Source organism: Littorina saxatilis, linkage group LG16, assembly GCF_037325665.1.
Source record: "Littorina saxatilis isolate snail1 linkage group LG16, US_GU_Lsax_2.0, whole genome shotgun sequence".
NCBI lineage: Eukaryota > Metazoa > Mollusca > Gastropoda > Littorinimorpha > Littorinidae > Littorina > Littorina saxatilis.
In genome coordinates, this window is record NC_090260.1 from 17,783,404 (window position 1) to 17,800,075 (window position 16,672).

Consider the following 16,672-nt stretch of genomic DNA (forward strand, 5'->3'; position numbering starts at 1 on the left):
TGATAGTGGGGCTCCTATGTTGCAAAATCATTCAAATCATGCAACAAACACCAAATTAAGCAAATATGAAGAGTTTTATGTGCTTAACAAAACCTGATACAGAGCCATCGCGAAAAATAAAAAATGGGTAGTTTTTAAACAATTTTTCAAAATGGCCGCCAGTGTAAACGGTTGGGTATGTTAGGCATATTTCACTTCATGTGATTAACAGCAAATTTGGCGTAAATGGACATTTGCTTTTGCTTAACAAAACCTGATACAGAGCCACCGTGAAAAAATTAAGAAATCAGTAGTTTTTTTACAATTTTCAAAATGGCCGCCAATAAAAGGGTATTTAGGCATTTTTGATGCTACAAGACATTCTCTTGCAATAGAAACTAACACAAACACATTTTTAAACAAAACAATACATGCATTGTTGGTGCAGAGAATGATTGGACGGTGTGGGTGGCAGGGTTGAAGAATTTGTGGATTACCTAAACTGTGCAAAAATAAATATATTGCACCAATTTTCATACCAAAACGAAAACATTCATTCCTGTGCTGTTATATTCAATGTATGCTATTGAGGGCACTCAACTTGGCTAACTGGAACACTTTTAAGATAAAAGGTGGCCTTTACATGGGTTATTTGACCGCCGCCCAAATAAGGGTACCCCCAAAATAAAACTGATAAAAATGTAATGTATCAACTCAAAAGTTGACTAAAATTCATAATCGCTGTATTTCGAAAACGTTGTTTGTTCTCATGTGTTTACACAACTAGCACATTCCGGCAAGTGTCTATACTCAAAAGAAACTTTGGCAGTACTTGAAACAGACTCACATTCCTGAAAGTTTCAACGCAACCCACTTGGTCATTGCTAAAATACATGGATTTTAGTTGACTTGGGTATCCCTCAAATTTGACACATAAACATCTCATCCGTGAGATCGACACATACATCAGTAGGTACAATGGCACAACACTAGAAATATGCAAGATGGCGAAATAAAACAACCTGTTCTGGATGGATAATCAAGTTGACTTTCTCTTCGTATACAACAGTGACCCAGTTGTGCCTCAGGAATTATCGTCGGCTTTTTAAAAGGTACCCGAAGTTTTTGTCACATCTCTTTGTCACGTCAAGGGTATCCTTATTTTGACGGCGTAAATGATGATGTTAAAAAAAAATGTGCCAGATAGCGAAGATGCGAGCCTTTAATGGCATAGACAGTTTGAATAAAATGACACAGGAATAAAAGTTTGAGTTGGGGTATGAAAATGGGTGCAATAATATTTTTGCACAGTTTAGATGCTGACAGTTTTCACAGGCATGCAAGCACATTTGCAGAGAGCTGTGCTCTGCAGTCCTTCTTAGCAGCATTTGCAGCGTTTTGTTGTACAGCTCTTCTTGCAGGCACACCTCATGAGTTCTCGGCACACGCTGGATACCTCTTGAAAGCTCGTCCAGAATGACTCCCACTTTCCAGCCTTGAACTGTCAGCCCACAGAGTTTGGAAGTCTAATAGGTAGATGGCTCTTCTCAATCTCATGTCCTGCAGCAGCACCTCACTTGTAAGGGGATTATGGTCAATTTGGCAGCTCTTTTTACTGAAGAGGTACCGTCTAGCACTGTTTACACCCAGTACGTTGCTGGTTTTGTCCTACAAATGTACACCAAAAAGCTCTTGTGCTGCCCTGTCAGTGGTACTCAGCTTACAAAGAGGAGCAGACAACCTGAAGAAAGTTTGAGTGACGTCTTCAAATGCTTGCCATACTTCCCAAGCCTTCTGATTCCCCAATACCATTGAAGAACGACATAGTGTCACAGCCTGTAAGGCTATGCAAAATGGGCAGACAGGGTGACTTCTCTTGGCCAATGGCTTTGGCAATGTGGCGATACACTTCACGAGCAGAAAAAAACGCAACACAGCTGGAATGAGAAGCAGACTGTCTGGCCTCCTCTACATCCATGGTGCAGGAAATCAGCCTGTGGTACCCTTCACACAAAAGATGAAAAGTGACATTTTTATTTGAATGTATTTGAATAATGTTTACTATCTCAGAGAGTCGGTCAAAGCCGGGTTAGCAAGTCTTCACACAACAGACCAAAATGAAAGAAAATTGTATTTCATGAATTCGTATAATTCTTACTGTTTCAGGTTAAAAAACAAACAAACACAGTTTCCAGTGACCCAACTGATTCTGGAATCTTTCTGACCGCTACATTTATTCGCTTCAAACAGTCGCTAACAGAATGTTGACCATAGTGAGGGTTCGTACGTTAAACCCATCAAATTCACAGAGGTCGCTTACAAATGATGTGCAAACATGTTCCAATTAATACAAATAAAAAAATCTTACTGTTAAGATGTATTAGGTAACAAACCTTGATACAGTAGTACTAGTGAAATCGGCTCCCTTCTGTGGCACCGGAATAAATGCAGAACGCTTGTTCCCAGGAACCGGCATGTGGTGTAACTCTTGTATATATCCTGTAAAAATAAAATTCACACCAATGCACGGTCAACTTAAAATTAGCAAAAGGATGAGAAACAAGCAACAAACCAAAATTGTAAAACTCAAAGAGCGGTACCTCTTCATTTTTCAAAACCACTTATCTCATTTGATTAGCATACACTGTATGCTTTTGTCTGTTACCTACCGTCTTTGAAAGTTTGATCACAACACTGTAAAGACATGGGGAGTGGAGTGTTTTTATCTCCAGCTGGTCATCCTACTATCTGGCCTACCCTCACTCAGTTTTTGACTCTACCCCTCCCCACCTTATGGAAGTCCTTAACGTAGGCAGGACTAATCATTTATCATACCATGAACAATCTCTTTCTCCTCGCCTTTTATTCAAAGTTCGTTTAATCTGTTTAAAATCACCAGCGTGGCGATCATGATTTCCTTACTTGTAATCAACAGATAGATCTAGATCTATCAGCATCACAATCCAGCTTGATGAGCTATTGCAAGATTACTCTGCATTTCAGCGCTTCACCCGATGAATAACAGACCCCAGGGGAGAATTAAACAGTAAAATGATGTGACATTGGTGAATGGATGCGTATTCTTGAAAACTTACCTTCAGAAACGTTGTTTTCGCTCAAATCAAAACACGCAATGTTGCGGAGGCCGCCATCTTGAATTTTCATGCTGCGGATATATAAAATTCTAAAAACGATCAAATTAAATACCAGAACACAAAAATACCCATAAGAGTATTTATGTCATGCATGTGTTATCAGCAGACAACTTCTGGTGCATGGTAAACCATTGAATTTTACATTTGCTGAGTTGGGAATATTTACTGCTGAGCGCTTTTGGTACGAATTTCGTCTGCTGTAAATGCAGCCTTTTATTCCCTATCAAAGACAAAAAAACCGATTTCTGAAGTGGCTCTGTATCTGAAATCCCTTAAATAATTATAAGGAACAATACCACAAAGTATGATGTTTGTTGCAAGATGTGAATGATTTATGAGTGCGTCTGCAACATACGAGCCCCACTATGATCATTCAAAACAACAATCGCGCTTTCTGTATATGTCTCTGAGAATTCACACACGCACACACTAGCTCTCTCTGTCCTAAAATATCAATATGTGACAAGACAGACAGAGAGACAGACAGACAGACAGACAGACAGAGAGAGAAAAACACACACACACACACACACACACACACACACACACAGTCTTCCTACCCCCTCCCGTCTCTGACCTTTGGCGACCACACACACACACACACATACACGTGACACACACACACACGCAAGCACGCACGAACACACACACACGGCATACACACACTCTCTCTCTCTCCCTCTCTGGATCTGGATCTGGATCTGGATGTAGTACATTGCAGTAGCCAATAATGGCTGTCGTCGCCATGGGCGAGAGAGCGCAGCGTGACGGAGTTTAAAAACTTTCTGCATGCCCTTCCAGGTTGGAGGTGTCAACTGCTGGAGTTTGGGCAGTGTTCAAAAGCAGGATAAAAACACCTGGCGGTGCGCCGATGGTGGTGGGGCCCTGCCAACACCTGATGTAAATGTGTTGGCAGTTGCTGAACGTACCACAGAGTCTTGTATGCAGTTCCATTCAGCCGGCGTCCTGACAAAAAAAGAGTTTCTATACGGTTCTGACCGGCTAGCTCTTACGTTTAATTTCTGGATTCTTTCTAATGAGTGTGTATCCCTGTCCATGCATCTCAGCCACGGTGAGTGTGTGTGATTGAATGTATATTTGTATGTCTCCATGCGTGTCAGTCACGGTGTGTGTGTGTGTGTGAATATCTGCGTATTAATGTGTTAAATTAATCGGTTGTATTCTTATCCATATGCATGTATGTAGTTTAAATTTGTATTTTGACTGAGAATACATGCATTTCTGCCACTTTTAACTCTTATGTATCTTCTTCTTCTTCTTCTTGGCGTTCGCAGAGGTTACACAATCAGTCCAGCACTGGTGATAAATGTTGTCGTTTTCTCCAACTCCTGTCGACTGCCGTATGGTTTGGTCTGCAAGGGAGTTGGTGACGGCCACACTTCTTTTCGTTCCTCATCTAGTAAGGGACATCGCTGTAAGATGTGTTCCGCTGTTTGGTCTTCTTGACCGCAGGCACAGGTTGGTGATGGCGCCAGCTTGAACTTTCGGTTCATGTGAGCATTGAGCCTGTTGTGGCCAGTACGCAGCCTGATGAGGTTGACTTGCTGCTCTCTGGACATTGTGTGGTAGTCATCTCTGTTTGTCCTTGGCCTCATCAATGCCTTGATGATTGTCTTCTGCTCACTAAAGCTGACACTGTTTTCAGGTTGGTCTTCCACGGCTCCTTCTTTCGCCAGCTCATCTGCCCTTTCATTTCCTGGTATCCCACAGTGTGCTGGTATCCACTGGAGGACAACTCTTCTGGTTTGTCTGACCATCTGTAATGCTTTGGCCAGCTGTGGGAGTTTGTCGTTCTCTAGGGCCTGAAGGACTGAAAGGGCGTCCGAGAAGAAGACAACTTGGTAGCAAGGGTCTGCGGAGTCCTGAACCAAGGAGGCGGCCTGCATGAGAGCTTCTGCTTCTGCTTTATAGTTTGTGCAGTGTTTGCCAGTGGCAACGCTGGATGTAGCTGTATGTCCCCCAGGGAACTGGATGAGAATGCCTGCACCTCCATTGAGCACGGCCGCCGGTTAGTTGCTGATCCATCGGTGTATACATGGATCCACGCCTCTTTTGGGTACTGTTCGTCGATCAGGGCTAAGGTGAGTGCCTGTCGAGCTGTGTCATTCTGATCTTCTCCTGAGGTAACATGTGGAACACTGGATGCCTGGTTTCTCTGTTGCCTTGGGGGTTTCCTCTTCTTCTTGTCAGAGGTAGAGTGTTCTGTGGGAGGACTTCCCTGTACTGTCGAGAAAGTCTCTTGCTCTCGTGTACAAAACTGCTCCGTTTAACTCTTATGTATAATTTGTGGATTCTTTCTAATGACTGTGTACCGGCTGCGTCCATGCATCTCAGCCACGGTGAGTGTGTGTCAATGAGTATTTGTACGTCTCCATGGGTGTCAGTCACGGTGTCTGTGTGTGAATATCTGTGTATACATGTGTTAAATTAATTGGTTCTATTTTTATCCATCTATAGATTTTGAATATGTATTTTGACTGTCAATGCATGCATTTAAGCGTTTTAAACTCTTACGTACAAATTGTGGATTCTTTCTAATAAGTGTGTACCTGCGGCCAGGCATCTCAGCCACGATGACTGTGTGTGAATGTGTATTTGTACGTCTCCATGCGCCGGTGTCAGCCACGGTATGTGCGTGTGAATGTCTGCGTATAAATGCTTCTCTTTACATCACTTAATAAATTTTCTTTTTAAACATACACTTTTGAACCGAACTCAGAATGTTTTATTACCTGCGTGTGTGTGTGTGTGTGTGTGTGTGTGTGTGTTTGAGAGACGCACACAGACAGCCATAGACAGACAGAAGAGCCCGGGCGAAGCCGGGTCTCTCACGCTAGTTAAGAAAAATAAGTGTAACCCTTCCTACATGAAGACAGTTTAGGTGACTCCAGTGATTCCAGCTGGTTGGAGAAATGCTGTAACACTTGGTTACGTAACTTGAAAGGCTAAGAAAAAATTACCAATTGAATGTATAATTCTGATCAACAATAAAGTGTCATTATATTGGCTCTGTGTGTGTGAGAGAGAGAGAGAGAGAGAGAGAGAGAGAGAGAGAGAGAGAGAGAGAGAGAGAGAGAGAGAGAGAGAGAGAGAGATTTGTTTTGATATTGTCGTCCTAATCTCGACTATTACCAGACTATTTGCGCCTCCATATTTGATTTATGTTCTTACGTTTTATGTTGTTTATTGTAATGCTGTATACATCACACCTGAGTTTCTCCTCGTTATGATAACAAAGTGGTCTATGTCTATGTCTATGTCTAAAGTTAATGTTTGTGACACACGCAGACGATTTTACCACACAAAGCAATGCATTCACAGAGAGTTTATTCACCAAAATAACAATGGAAAATTAAGCAAGAATGCAACTGAAACAAAGTGGGATATTCTCGCTAATGTTGAACATGTACCACAATAAATTTGCTTATCACACATCGAGACATTCACTCTTCCTCTCTTTAGTGAACACACACTCTGTCACACACATGAGCAATGCATGCACATACGTGTTCTCTCTCTCTCTCTCTCTCTCTCTCTCTCTCTCTCTCTCTCTCTCTCTCTCTCTCTCTCTCTCTCTCTCACACACACACACACAAACACACACACACACACACACACACACACGTATTCTCTCTTTCCTTCTTATTTTCACTCACTGTTGCATCATATCTGAGAATATTGCACAATGATACATCTTTAAAGAACACACAGACACACACACACTCTTTCTCTCTCTTCTAAGTTGCATAAAACAACACACTCAAGAAAAATGACTGTCAGCACAGAGGTCCACAACAGGCAAAGCTGCATTCAATCATTTCATAAACACAAAAAGATGAATAGAAAACTGAAGCAAAAACAACAAACAAGAATAGGCCTACAATACCACTTACAAGCAACTCCTGCACTGTCAGCGACAATTTCAAAACCGCTCAAACGATAGGCTAACGATTCATTTCCTATGTAGGGCGAAACTTTTTTTAGAACAGCGACTGAACATCTCACAAAACAGAAACAAATAAGCAGCAACATATCTAAAGATTCAAAAACCTCAGTAGCGATTCATTCTGCAATTTCAGTTTTTAGGAAGTTGACAGAAAAATCCAACACCAATGAAAATCATTGTCCAATGTTCCTTTCCCTTGTTAAACTATGTAACCTACGCAAGGGTGGCTCAGCTGGTAGAGCACTGGACCGTGATTCAAGGGTCTCAGGTTCCAATCCAGGCCGAGGTAGACATGCATGTTCAGCTTTATGTGATGAATCTGGGACGGTATCCATGTCCAAAGCCAGTGTCATCGCACTAACCCAGACCTGCCAACCCTTGTAAAGCCTCAAGTGTAGCAATGTTTTATTGGAATTTTCAGCACAGCAAATGGTGTTTTAAGTGTAGCATTTTCTAAAAATGTATTCCTATATCCGCATTCATGCAATCTTGCACAAGAATATACATTTTTGATGAAATTTCATATATATGCAGGAACATAAAATACCCATTAGAGAGAATACTATCTGCAGTGCCACTTGTCAGTGTAGACAATATTTATGACCCATTTTGTGATTGCTACACAGAGTGGGAAGCAAAACTGAGTACCAGGACTCACTGAAAAGAGGGAACTGTTGCATGCTTGTGATTATTTGTTTAACCGAAGCAATCTTTAGCTTGGCATAGCAATAATGTTCTCATTCTGCTGGAAGTGCCGGTGGCCGATTACACCCGAAAACACACACATCTTGGTAGCTTCCTTGACTGTTGTTGCCGCTAGCTTTCAACAGAGAGAAAGCTACCAACATTTCCAAGAGATGAGATAATAAATTCTGCGCTTGAATGAAATGAATGATCTCTACTACTTAGGAGGGGACTGCGCACTTGACATTTTCATCCTCAGGACGTTGACAGGAAAATCCATCACCAGTGAAAGTTATCGTTTGTCTCTTTGTCTTGTTGTCTATCTAAAGTCCAAAGATCTCTACACTATTTTGGAGGAGACTGCCTGCGCACTGGACATTTTGTACCAGGTATTGCTCGCAGTGATGCATTCGGCAATCTTCATCCTCAGGAAGTCGATAGCAAAATCCAAAACCATTGAAAGTTATTATGAAATGTCCCAGTGCCTTGTTGTCTACCTAAAGTCCAAAGATCTCTACAACTATTTTGGAGGTGACTGTGCCTTGGACACCTTTTTCAGGTAATGGTAGTTTGGCAGAATCTTGGTCAGGAAGTCTATCTGCAGATTCTGGGCCTGAAACACATTACCACATTAAACATTCATTAATTAGCTGACCAATCTACATCTACTTTTGAGACGCATAATTTCTTGGTTCACCCTACGTACAATGTGTCTGGAAACACCTCAGCGTGGAGGTTTTTTTTTGGCCAGCGTAGCATAGATAAAGAGGGAACATTTTCTTGGCTCGCGCGGCAGCAAGCACTTTGTCTCTAGACTGGGTTCTGATGCATGACAACAAAGAAAGTGCGTTGTTGTTGCGTTTTACTCAGAACAAATGTTACAATTTATACTTGATAGACACTAACGGTTCACTAGAAATAATTTCTTTCGCGGCTTAAGTTGACATACAGTGGACCTCACCTTTTAAGACCCCCCCCCCCCCCCCCCCAATTTCAGACTCCCTCCCTTTTCAGACCATATTCTCTCAGACTTTCTGTTCATACCCTTTGCAAATTTACCCCCATTTTAAGACTCCCTTCTTTTTACATTTAGTCAAGTTTTGACAAAATGTTTTAACATAGAGGGGGAATCGAGACGAGGGTCGTGGTGTGTGTGTGTGTGTGTGCGTGTGTGTGTGTGTGTGTGTGTGTGCGTGTGTGTGTGTGTCTACAGTGCGTGTGTGTGTGTGTGTCTACAGTGCATGTGTGTAGAGCGATTCAGACCAAACTACTGAACCGATCTTTATGAAATTTGACATTAGAGTTCCTGGGAATGATATCCCCAGACGTTTTTTTTCTTTTTTTCGATAAATACTTTTGATGACGTCATATCCGGCTTTTTCTAAAAGTTGAGGCGGCACTGTCACACCCTCATTTTTCAATCAAATTGATTGAAATTCGGCCAAGCAATCTTCAATGAAGGCCGGACTTCGGTATTGCATTTCAGCTTGGTGGCTTAAAAATTAATTAATGACTTTGGTCATTAAAAATCTGAAAATTGTAATAATGGTTTTTTTACATAAACCGATCCAAATTTACGTTCATCTTATTCTACATCATTTCCTGATTCCAAAAACATATAAATATGTTATATTTGGATTAAAAACAAGCTCTGAAAATTAAAAATATAAAAATTATGATCAGAATTAAATTTCCGAAATCGATTTAAAAACAATTTCATCTGATTCCTTGTTGGTTCCTGATTCCAAAAACATATAGATATGATGTTTGGATTAAAAACACGCTCAGAAAGTTAAAACGAAGAGAGGTACAGAAAAGTGTGCTATGCAGCACAGCGAAACCACTACCGCGCTGAACAGGCTCGTCAGTTTCACTCCGTTATGCACAAGCAGCGGACTACGGTCATTGTGAGAAAATGCAGTGCGTTCAGTTTCATTCTGTGAGTTCCACAGCTTAACTAAATGTAGTAATTTCGCCTTACGCGACTTGTTAAAATCTGGTTTTATGAGATTTTTGGAGGTCTTAAAAGGGGGGTTCCACTGTATTATGGACACTACAGTGCTATATCTCTGACAACATCCCCCACCCCATCCCATACATACGCATACTTGGATGGCTGAACACTGACAAAAAGTACTGTATGCATGGAATTTTAACTCCCGGGAAAATAAATCCCTCTCACAGACAAGCAAGAATGTAAACAGAAATTTATTTTGCAAAGCCCCACGTGAATTAAATACCCCTGTGCAACATACCCAACCCTACCTACATTTTTCACTCAACAATAAATATCTCGCACATAAAACTACAAGCCAAAAAGGAAAGTGGTTTTGAAGCCAGAATTTATACCCAACCCTAATTAAACTTTTTACTCCACAATAATTTTTTTTTTAAATAAAAGGAAAGTCAATATTTCAAACAGAATGAGGCAGAGCGATGTTAAGATATCACATAACCAAAGGGAAGTAATCGCTCTTAATGCATACGACATGTGTAATAGAGTAAGCGAGAGTTGTTCGGAACCTTTTCTCCTGGCACGAGAGGATGAAAGTCGCTTGTTCCTTTCAATGCTTGTTATTCTCTCAGGTGCCAGGAGAAAAGGTTCCGTACAACTCTCGCTTACTCTATTACACATGTCGTATGCATTAAGAGCGATTACTTCCCTTTGGTTATTTGATAAAAGGAAAGTGTTTTTTGAAGCCGGACGTGATTGCCCTTGTGGCACATACCCAACCCAAATTACATTTTTTTTCCACTTAAACATAAATATCTCGCACATACAAGCCAAAACAGAAAAGGAAAGTGGGTTTTGAAGTCAGAATTTATTACCCCTTCGCAACATGTATACCCAACCTTAATAAAAATGTTCACTCACAGACTAAAATGTGTTTTAACCAATTAAATAAAAATCAAATTGTGAATTAAATCTAAGTGACTCACAGGCGGCCTTTCTCGCTGGATCCTCCGGTGGCACTTGGCTCCGTAGATCACGGTGTTTTCCGGCAGTTTCTCTCCGGTGGTCACATGACACGCCGCCCCGATGATGCATCCTGACGTGAGCTCCACCTGGGGGCCGACGAAGGCTGAAACGCAGCGACAAAATTATTTCCTTCTTGATAAAAAAACAAAAACCAAGAATGGTAGTTCTTTCTTTATTTGGTGTTTAACGTCGTTTTCAACCACGAAGGTTATATCGCGACGGGGAAAGGGGTGAGATGGGATAGAGCCACTTGTCAATTGTTTCTTGTTCACAAAAGCACTAATCAAAAATTTGCTCCAGGGGCCTGCAACGTGGTACAATATATGACCTTACTGGGAGAATGCAAGTTTCCAGTACAAAGGACTTAACATTTCTTACATAACTGCTCGACTAAAATCTTTACAAAAATTGACTATATTCTATACAAGAAACAGAATCCGTTAGTCGCCTCTTACGACATGCTGGGGAGCATCGGGTAAATTCTTCCCCCTAACCCGCGGGGGGTAAGAATGGTAGGTTATTGGAACGTTTATTTAGCGAGAAAACAAAACGTTACATTTACAGCACCTCGACCCAGTGGACTTTCAAGTAGACCAACAGCACCTCGACCCAGTGGACTTTCAAGTAGACCAACAGCACCTCGACCCAGTGGACTTTCAAGTAGACCAACAGCACCTCGACCCAGTGGACTTTCAAGTAGACCAACAGCACCTCGACCCAGTGGACTTTCAAGTAGACCAACAGCACCTCGACCCAGTGGACTTTCAAGTAGACCAAACAATTTAACATTTTGTTTTGTCAATAATTAAACATTCCAATAACAAGAAGAGCAAACGCTCGATCGAGTCACTTTCGCAGTTCTGAATATTATATGAGGCATCAGATGGACAGGAAGAAATTGCTATTCACAACACAATGAGTCACGTTCACATAAAATTTGAGCCCGGTCACTTTTATAGTTTCCGAGAAAAGCCCAACGTTAAGTTGTGTGTTGCCGAACAGAAAAGGCTAGTTATCTCCCTTGTTTTTCTGATAACGTTCGTTTGTTTGTTTGTTTATTTGTTGCTTAACGTCCAGCCGACTACGCAGAGCCATATCAGGACGAGGAAGGGGGGATGAAGGGGGCCACTTGTCAAGCGATTCCTGTTTACAAATGCACTAACCCATTACTTGTGTCCCAGCAGGCTTTAGTAAAACTAAATTAATACCTACTGGAAGATTACCAGTTTCCAGTATGTTAAAATAGGCTTAACCTATCTACTGCTGGACTTACATCAGAACACTAACAGATTAAACTATACATGAATCGCAAGACAAGCGGCAAGAGAAGAGATTTTTGGAAAAAATACAGGTGAATGAGCAAGAAGGCAGAAAAAAGAAAAGAATTCATGAAGAAAAAGAGAGCATGACAGGAAAGAGGAACCAAAAATCTACCTAACAGCAAACTAGAAAGCTCCTGCGGTTCCAAAAACAGGAGGGACCTTTAATTTCATAACCGCAGTGCCCCACTGCGGGAGATAACGTTCGTAAAAGGCTACAGATGTAAATACTTTGATGTAAAGAATAATCCTACAAAGTTTCAATCACATCCGATGAACTTTGTCAAAGATATAAAATGTCTAATTTTTCCTTTGACGCTGACCTGTGACCTTGAAAAAGGTCAAAGGTCAACGAAACCATCGTTAAAGTGTAGAGGTCATTGGAGGTCACGACTAAACAAAATATGAGCCCGATCGCTTTGATAGTTTCCGAGAAAAGTCCAACGTTAAGGTGGTGTCTACGGCTGGCCGGCCGGACAGACTAACACTGACCGATTACATAGAGTCACATTTTCTCAAGTGACTCAAAAACGGTGCATAAAAAACGCTCGCGCTGGACCCGAGTACTCTTCAGACATTCACACACACACACACACACACACACACACACACACACACACACACCCTCTCTCTCCCTCCCTCTTTCTCTCTTTCTTTCTTACTAGTATATAGTAGTAGTATGTCGTAGTAGTGGACTGTAAATAATGATCGACCGGCGATTGGATACAAGCTCCTGTGTTGTAAACCACACTGTTGTGTTTGTACAGAGGGGGAGTAGAGTTTCCATTTCAATGTTTTCTCTCTCAGAGACAAGTAAGAACAAGTGCATATACAGTGCTAAGGGTTGAAACATATCGATCGGAAATCATTTACACACATTCATTTTAGCCTAGCAGTTGCTGTCGATGCCTGAATGCATAAAATGTATACCGGGAGAGTGCCCACAACCTACTTTTGTTTTGTGTTAGTAGTATCTGCATTAACGAGTTTTCGAGTCGACCAATTTCAAAGACATTTCCCAAGTAAGTTTCTCTTATATCCGAGTATACTGGGCACTTAAAAAGAAAGTGGTGCTCGTTTTCGTGAGGGTATCCTGCAAAGTGGGCAAACATGGGAACCGTTTGCAGAGTATCTCTGTTTGTTGCACATCAAGGGTGAAACCCCAAGTCTGAGTTTTGTGAACACTTTTTGAATATATGGATTGTCTATTTGGTCAAGGTACCTTTCTCTTCCAAAGTCAGGTTTAAACAATTTGTATGTGTCATACCTCTCACTGTCTTCCAGCTTACTATGCCAGTTCTGGGTAAAGCAGTCTTTTTTATACAGAGAGAAAATAAGAACCAGTATATACAGTATGCACGTCTTGTTATATTTACATTTTAAAAGGCCATGCCACAGTGACACAACGAACATTCATACACACAAATATAATGTGTATCTACATTTACTGGCAAGCCAGGCACTCCGCCTACGCCCCGGCCGCCAGCCAATGGCGCAGCTGGCATGGGTGCCTGTCAGCCAGGAATAACTTATAAGCTCGGCGAGGCACCGAGTACATATATCACGGACATCTAAAAGTACTTTTAGGGTAAAAGGGTTGGATTTTGAAAGGGGTATTTATTAAGTAAGAAGGTTTGTTTTACTTAAAAGTGGTGGACTGCCATTTTATAACCCTTGGCTGGGTATGGATGGGGGGGTAAGGCCTCATCGGTGGTGTCGTGGTAGCACCTGGTTTGTCAGTTTTTAGCCATGACAAGGGCCTAGTAATAACAATAGCGATTTAGTTTTAAAAACAACAGGATATGTCAGAGTTGTAGATTGCTTTTGTGAAAAACGAGACATGGTCGAGGCCGTGTTTATCGTCCGGGTTAAAGAGTTGAATTGGCATACGGTTATATTTGTCCATATAATCATACAGGGACTGCACAGCATGGTGCTTTTAAAGGCTTCATTGTTTTCACAAACGTGTGATCATGAGGTGTAGGGCAGTCAGTCACTCATACTGAATGGTGAGATGTTTTAATCAGCAGATAACAGTGAAGTGTGTGCGTTTGTAGACTTGTTTATCGTAATCTCATCAAATTATCACAAAAATTACCATTAGAAAGCAGAGTATGACTGCCTCAATAGAAGAGGCAAAAACTGTCCGACACATAGAATTGAGAGCCTTTGTTTGTGAAGGGAGGGAACTCTTACCAAGCTCACCGAAAATATTTGTAGTGTAAGGGAGGGAACTCAGTTGTGTACGGTTGCAGGCAATCTTTAGTAAAAAAATGCAAATAGCCAAACAAAAGAATGATTACAATAAGACAATATTTGATCTTAAATTTTGTTTCTGTAGATATGACATATGAGGGTATAGACTAAATTCTCTGACTGTAATTTAATTGTATTTTACATGTAATTTCGTGTGACCTTTTCTCATCAATGTCCTCAAAGCATTATATATTGATTTTTAACATAAATCTGCACAATTACTTCGTAATAACAAGAGGCGAAGTCTAAAATAAATTTTTGATGCTCTCATGGTGAGAGCGAAACGATGATAAATTAAAAACAAATGTGTAACATAAACAGCTATTGTGTTTCAGCGTAGCAATAGGGTCCGATATTTAGAAGTGAAACATCAGTGAAACATCGTTCGAGTCTAAATATCGGACCCTATTGCTACGCTGAAAATACAATAGCGATTATATAGCTGTTCTGACCTTTATTTGTTGTTACAAACTTACAAAATGACAGTTTTTGCGTTTATGCGTTGATCTCAGGTTTTGATAGCAGATGCCGTTTCTTTTGCGCATTAGTTTTGCGCAGGCGCCACACTGACTTTGGAAAAAAACCTCGATTTGACAACACAGCTGTTAAACAACTTTTTATAAGTTCATTTGCATACAACAAAAAGAAGTTTTGAGTTTTTTTTAATTTTGAACAAGACTACTTATGAAGAAGACCAAAACACAACATCAACGGAAAACTAGATAGAAACAACTGAAGAACTAGGATGCAACAAGGGGAGGAAAAGAGAACAGGGGAAGTGGGGTATTTAGTGTGGAGTTACGAGATAAAAAAAAAAAGCCGAATGCGAAAATTTGTGTCAGTCGGCAACTGTGAACTAAGCACACAAAAACGGCTGTTCCGTTGTACTTCCCTGTTTGTACTACATCTTTCGACTTTGGGCATTTTGTGGTGTTTAGGGACAGAAAATAATAGGTTTAGTCCTGTTTCATCGGGAAGTTAGCAGAAAAGGGTATGCTATCGACATTTGTAAAGCTGAAAATTTCAAGTTGTCAGTGTATGCTGTTGTCGATCAGTTTGTTTGTTCGTTCATGGGCTGAAACTCCCACGGCTTTTACGTGTATGACCGTTTTTACCCCGCCATTTAGGCAGCCATACGCCGCTTTCGGAGGAAGCATGCTGGGTATTTTCGTGTTTCCATAACCCACCGAACTCTGACATGGATTTCAGGATCTTTTTCGTGCGCACTTGGTCTTGTGCTTGCGTGTACACACGGGGGTGTTCGGACACCGAGGAGAGTCTGCACACAAAGTTGACTCTGAGAAATAAATCTCTCGCCGAACGTGGGGACGAACTCACGCTGACAGCGGCCAACTGGATACAAATCCAGCGCGCTACCGACTGAGCTACATCCCCGCCCCGTTGTCGATCAGTGAAACATCGTGTGGTACAGGTGGGTAAAACCGGAACCATGCGTCTTTGTTATTGACAATATGCTTTTGGATATTGAGAAAAATGGCCGACTTCCGTAGCATTATGCTTTGATGATCGGAAGAGACCATCCAATCACAGCCCCCGAATTCCCCCACGTGTTTGTCAATAATTAAACATTCCAATAAAATACCATTCTTGTTTTGTCAATAATTAAACATTCCAATAACCTACCATTCTTGTTTTGTCAATAATTAAACGTTCCAACAACATACCTTTCTTGTCTTGTCAATAATTAAACGTTCCAACAACATACCTTTCTTGTCTTGTCAATAATTAAACGTTCCAATAACCTGCCATTCTTGTTTTGTCAATAATTAAACATTCCAATAACCTACCATTCTTGTTTTGTCAATAATTAAACATTCCAACAACCTGCCATTCTTGTTTTGTCAATAATTAAACATTCCAATAACCTACCATTCTTGTTTTGTCAATGATTAAACATTTTTTGTCAATAATTAAACATTCCAATAATCTACCATTCTTGTTTTGTCAATAATTAAACATTTTTTGTCAATAATTAAACATTCCAATAATCTACCATTCTTGTTTTGTCAATAATTAAACATTTTTTGTCAATAATTAAACATTCCAATAACCTACCATTCTTGTTTTGTCAATGATTAAACATTTTTTGTCAATAATTAAACATTCCAATAACCTACCATTCTTGTTTTGTCAATCATTAAACATTCCAATAACCTGCCATTCTTGTTTTGTCAATCATTAAACATTCCAATAACCTGCCATTCTTGTTTTGTCAATCATTAAACATTCCAATAACCTACCATTCTTGTTTTATCCTACCATTCTTGTTTTGTCAATAATTAAACATTCCAATAACCTGCCATTCTTGTTT

The 16,672-nt window shown here is 40.6% G+C and overlaps 2 protein-coding genes and 1 long non-coding RNA gene across 4 annotated transcripts in view; 1 reads left to right on the plus strand and 2 right to left on the minus strand.

Moving 5' to 3' along the window:
• LOC138950553 (uncharacterized) overlaps positions 1 to 2,484 on the minus strand; it is a 204,190-nt gene extending 201,706 nt beyond the window's left edge. Inside the window, exon 1 of the mRNA XM_070322271.1 lies at positions 2,373 to 2,484. The gene's annotated coding sequence lies outside the window, so the exon portion shown is untranslated. The remainder of the gene's footprint in view (positions 1 to 2,372) is intronic.
• The window catches only part of LOC138950564 (uncharacterized), a 478,836-nt gene that overhangs the window by 342,966 nt on the left and 119,198 nt on the right, over positions 1 to 16,672 (plus strand). The window lies entirely within an intron of this gene.
• The window catches only part of LOC138950555 (dynactin subunit 6-like), a 37,165-nt gene continuing 26,958 nt past the window's right edge, over positions 6,466 to 16,672 (minus strand). For both annotated transcript variants that reach the window (XM_070322276.1, XM_070322275.1), the window contains exons 6-7: positions 10,726 to 10,868; positions 6,466 to 8,398 (exon numbers count right to left, since the gene is read on the minus strand). In XM_070322276.1, coding sequence (XP_070178377.1) covers positions 8,306 to 8,398; positions 10,726 to 10,868 — 236 coding nt within the window. In that variant the 3' untranslated portion in view covers positions 6,466 to 8,305. The remainder of the gene's footprint in view (positions 8,399 to 10,725; positions 10,869 to 16,672) is intronic.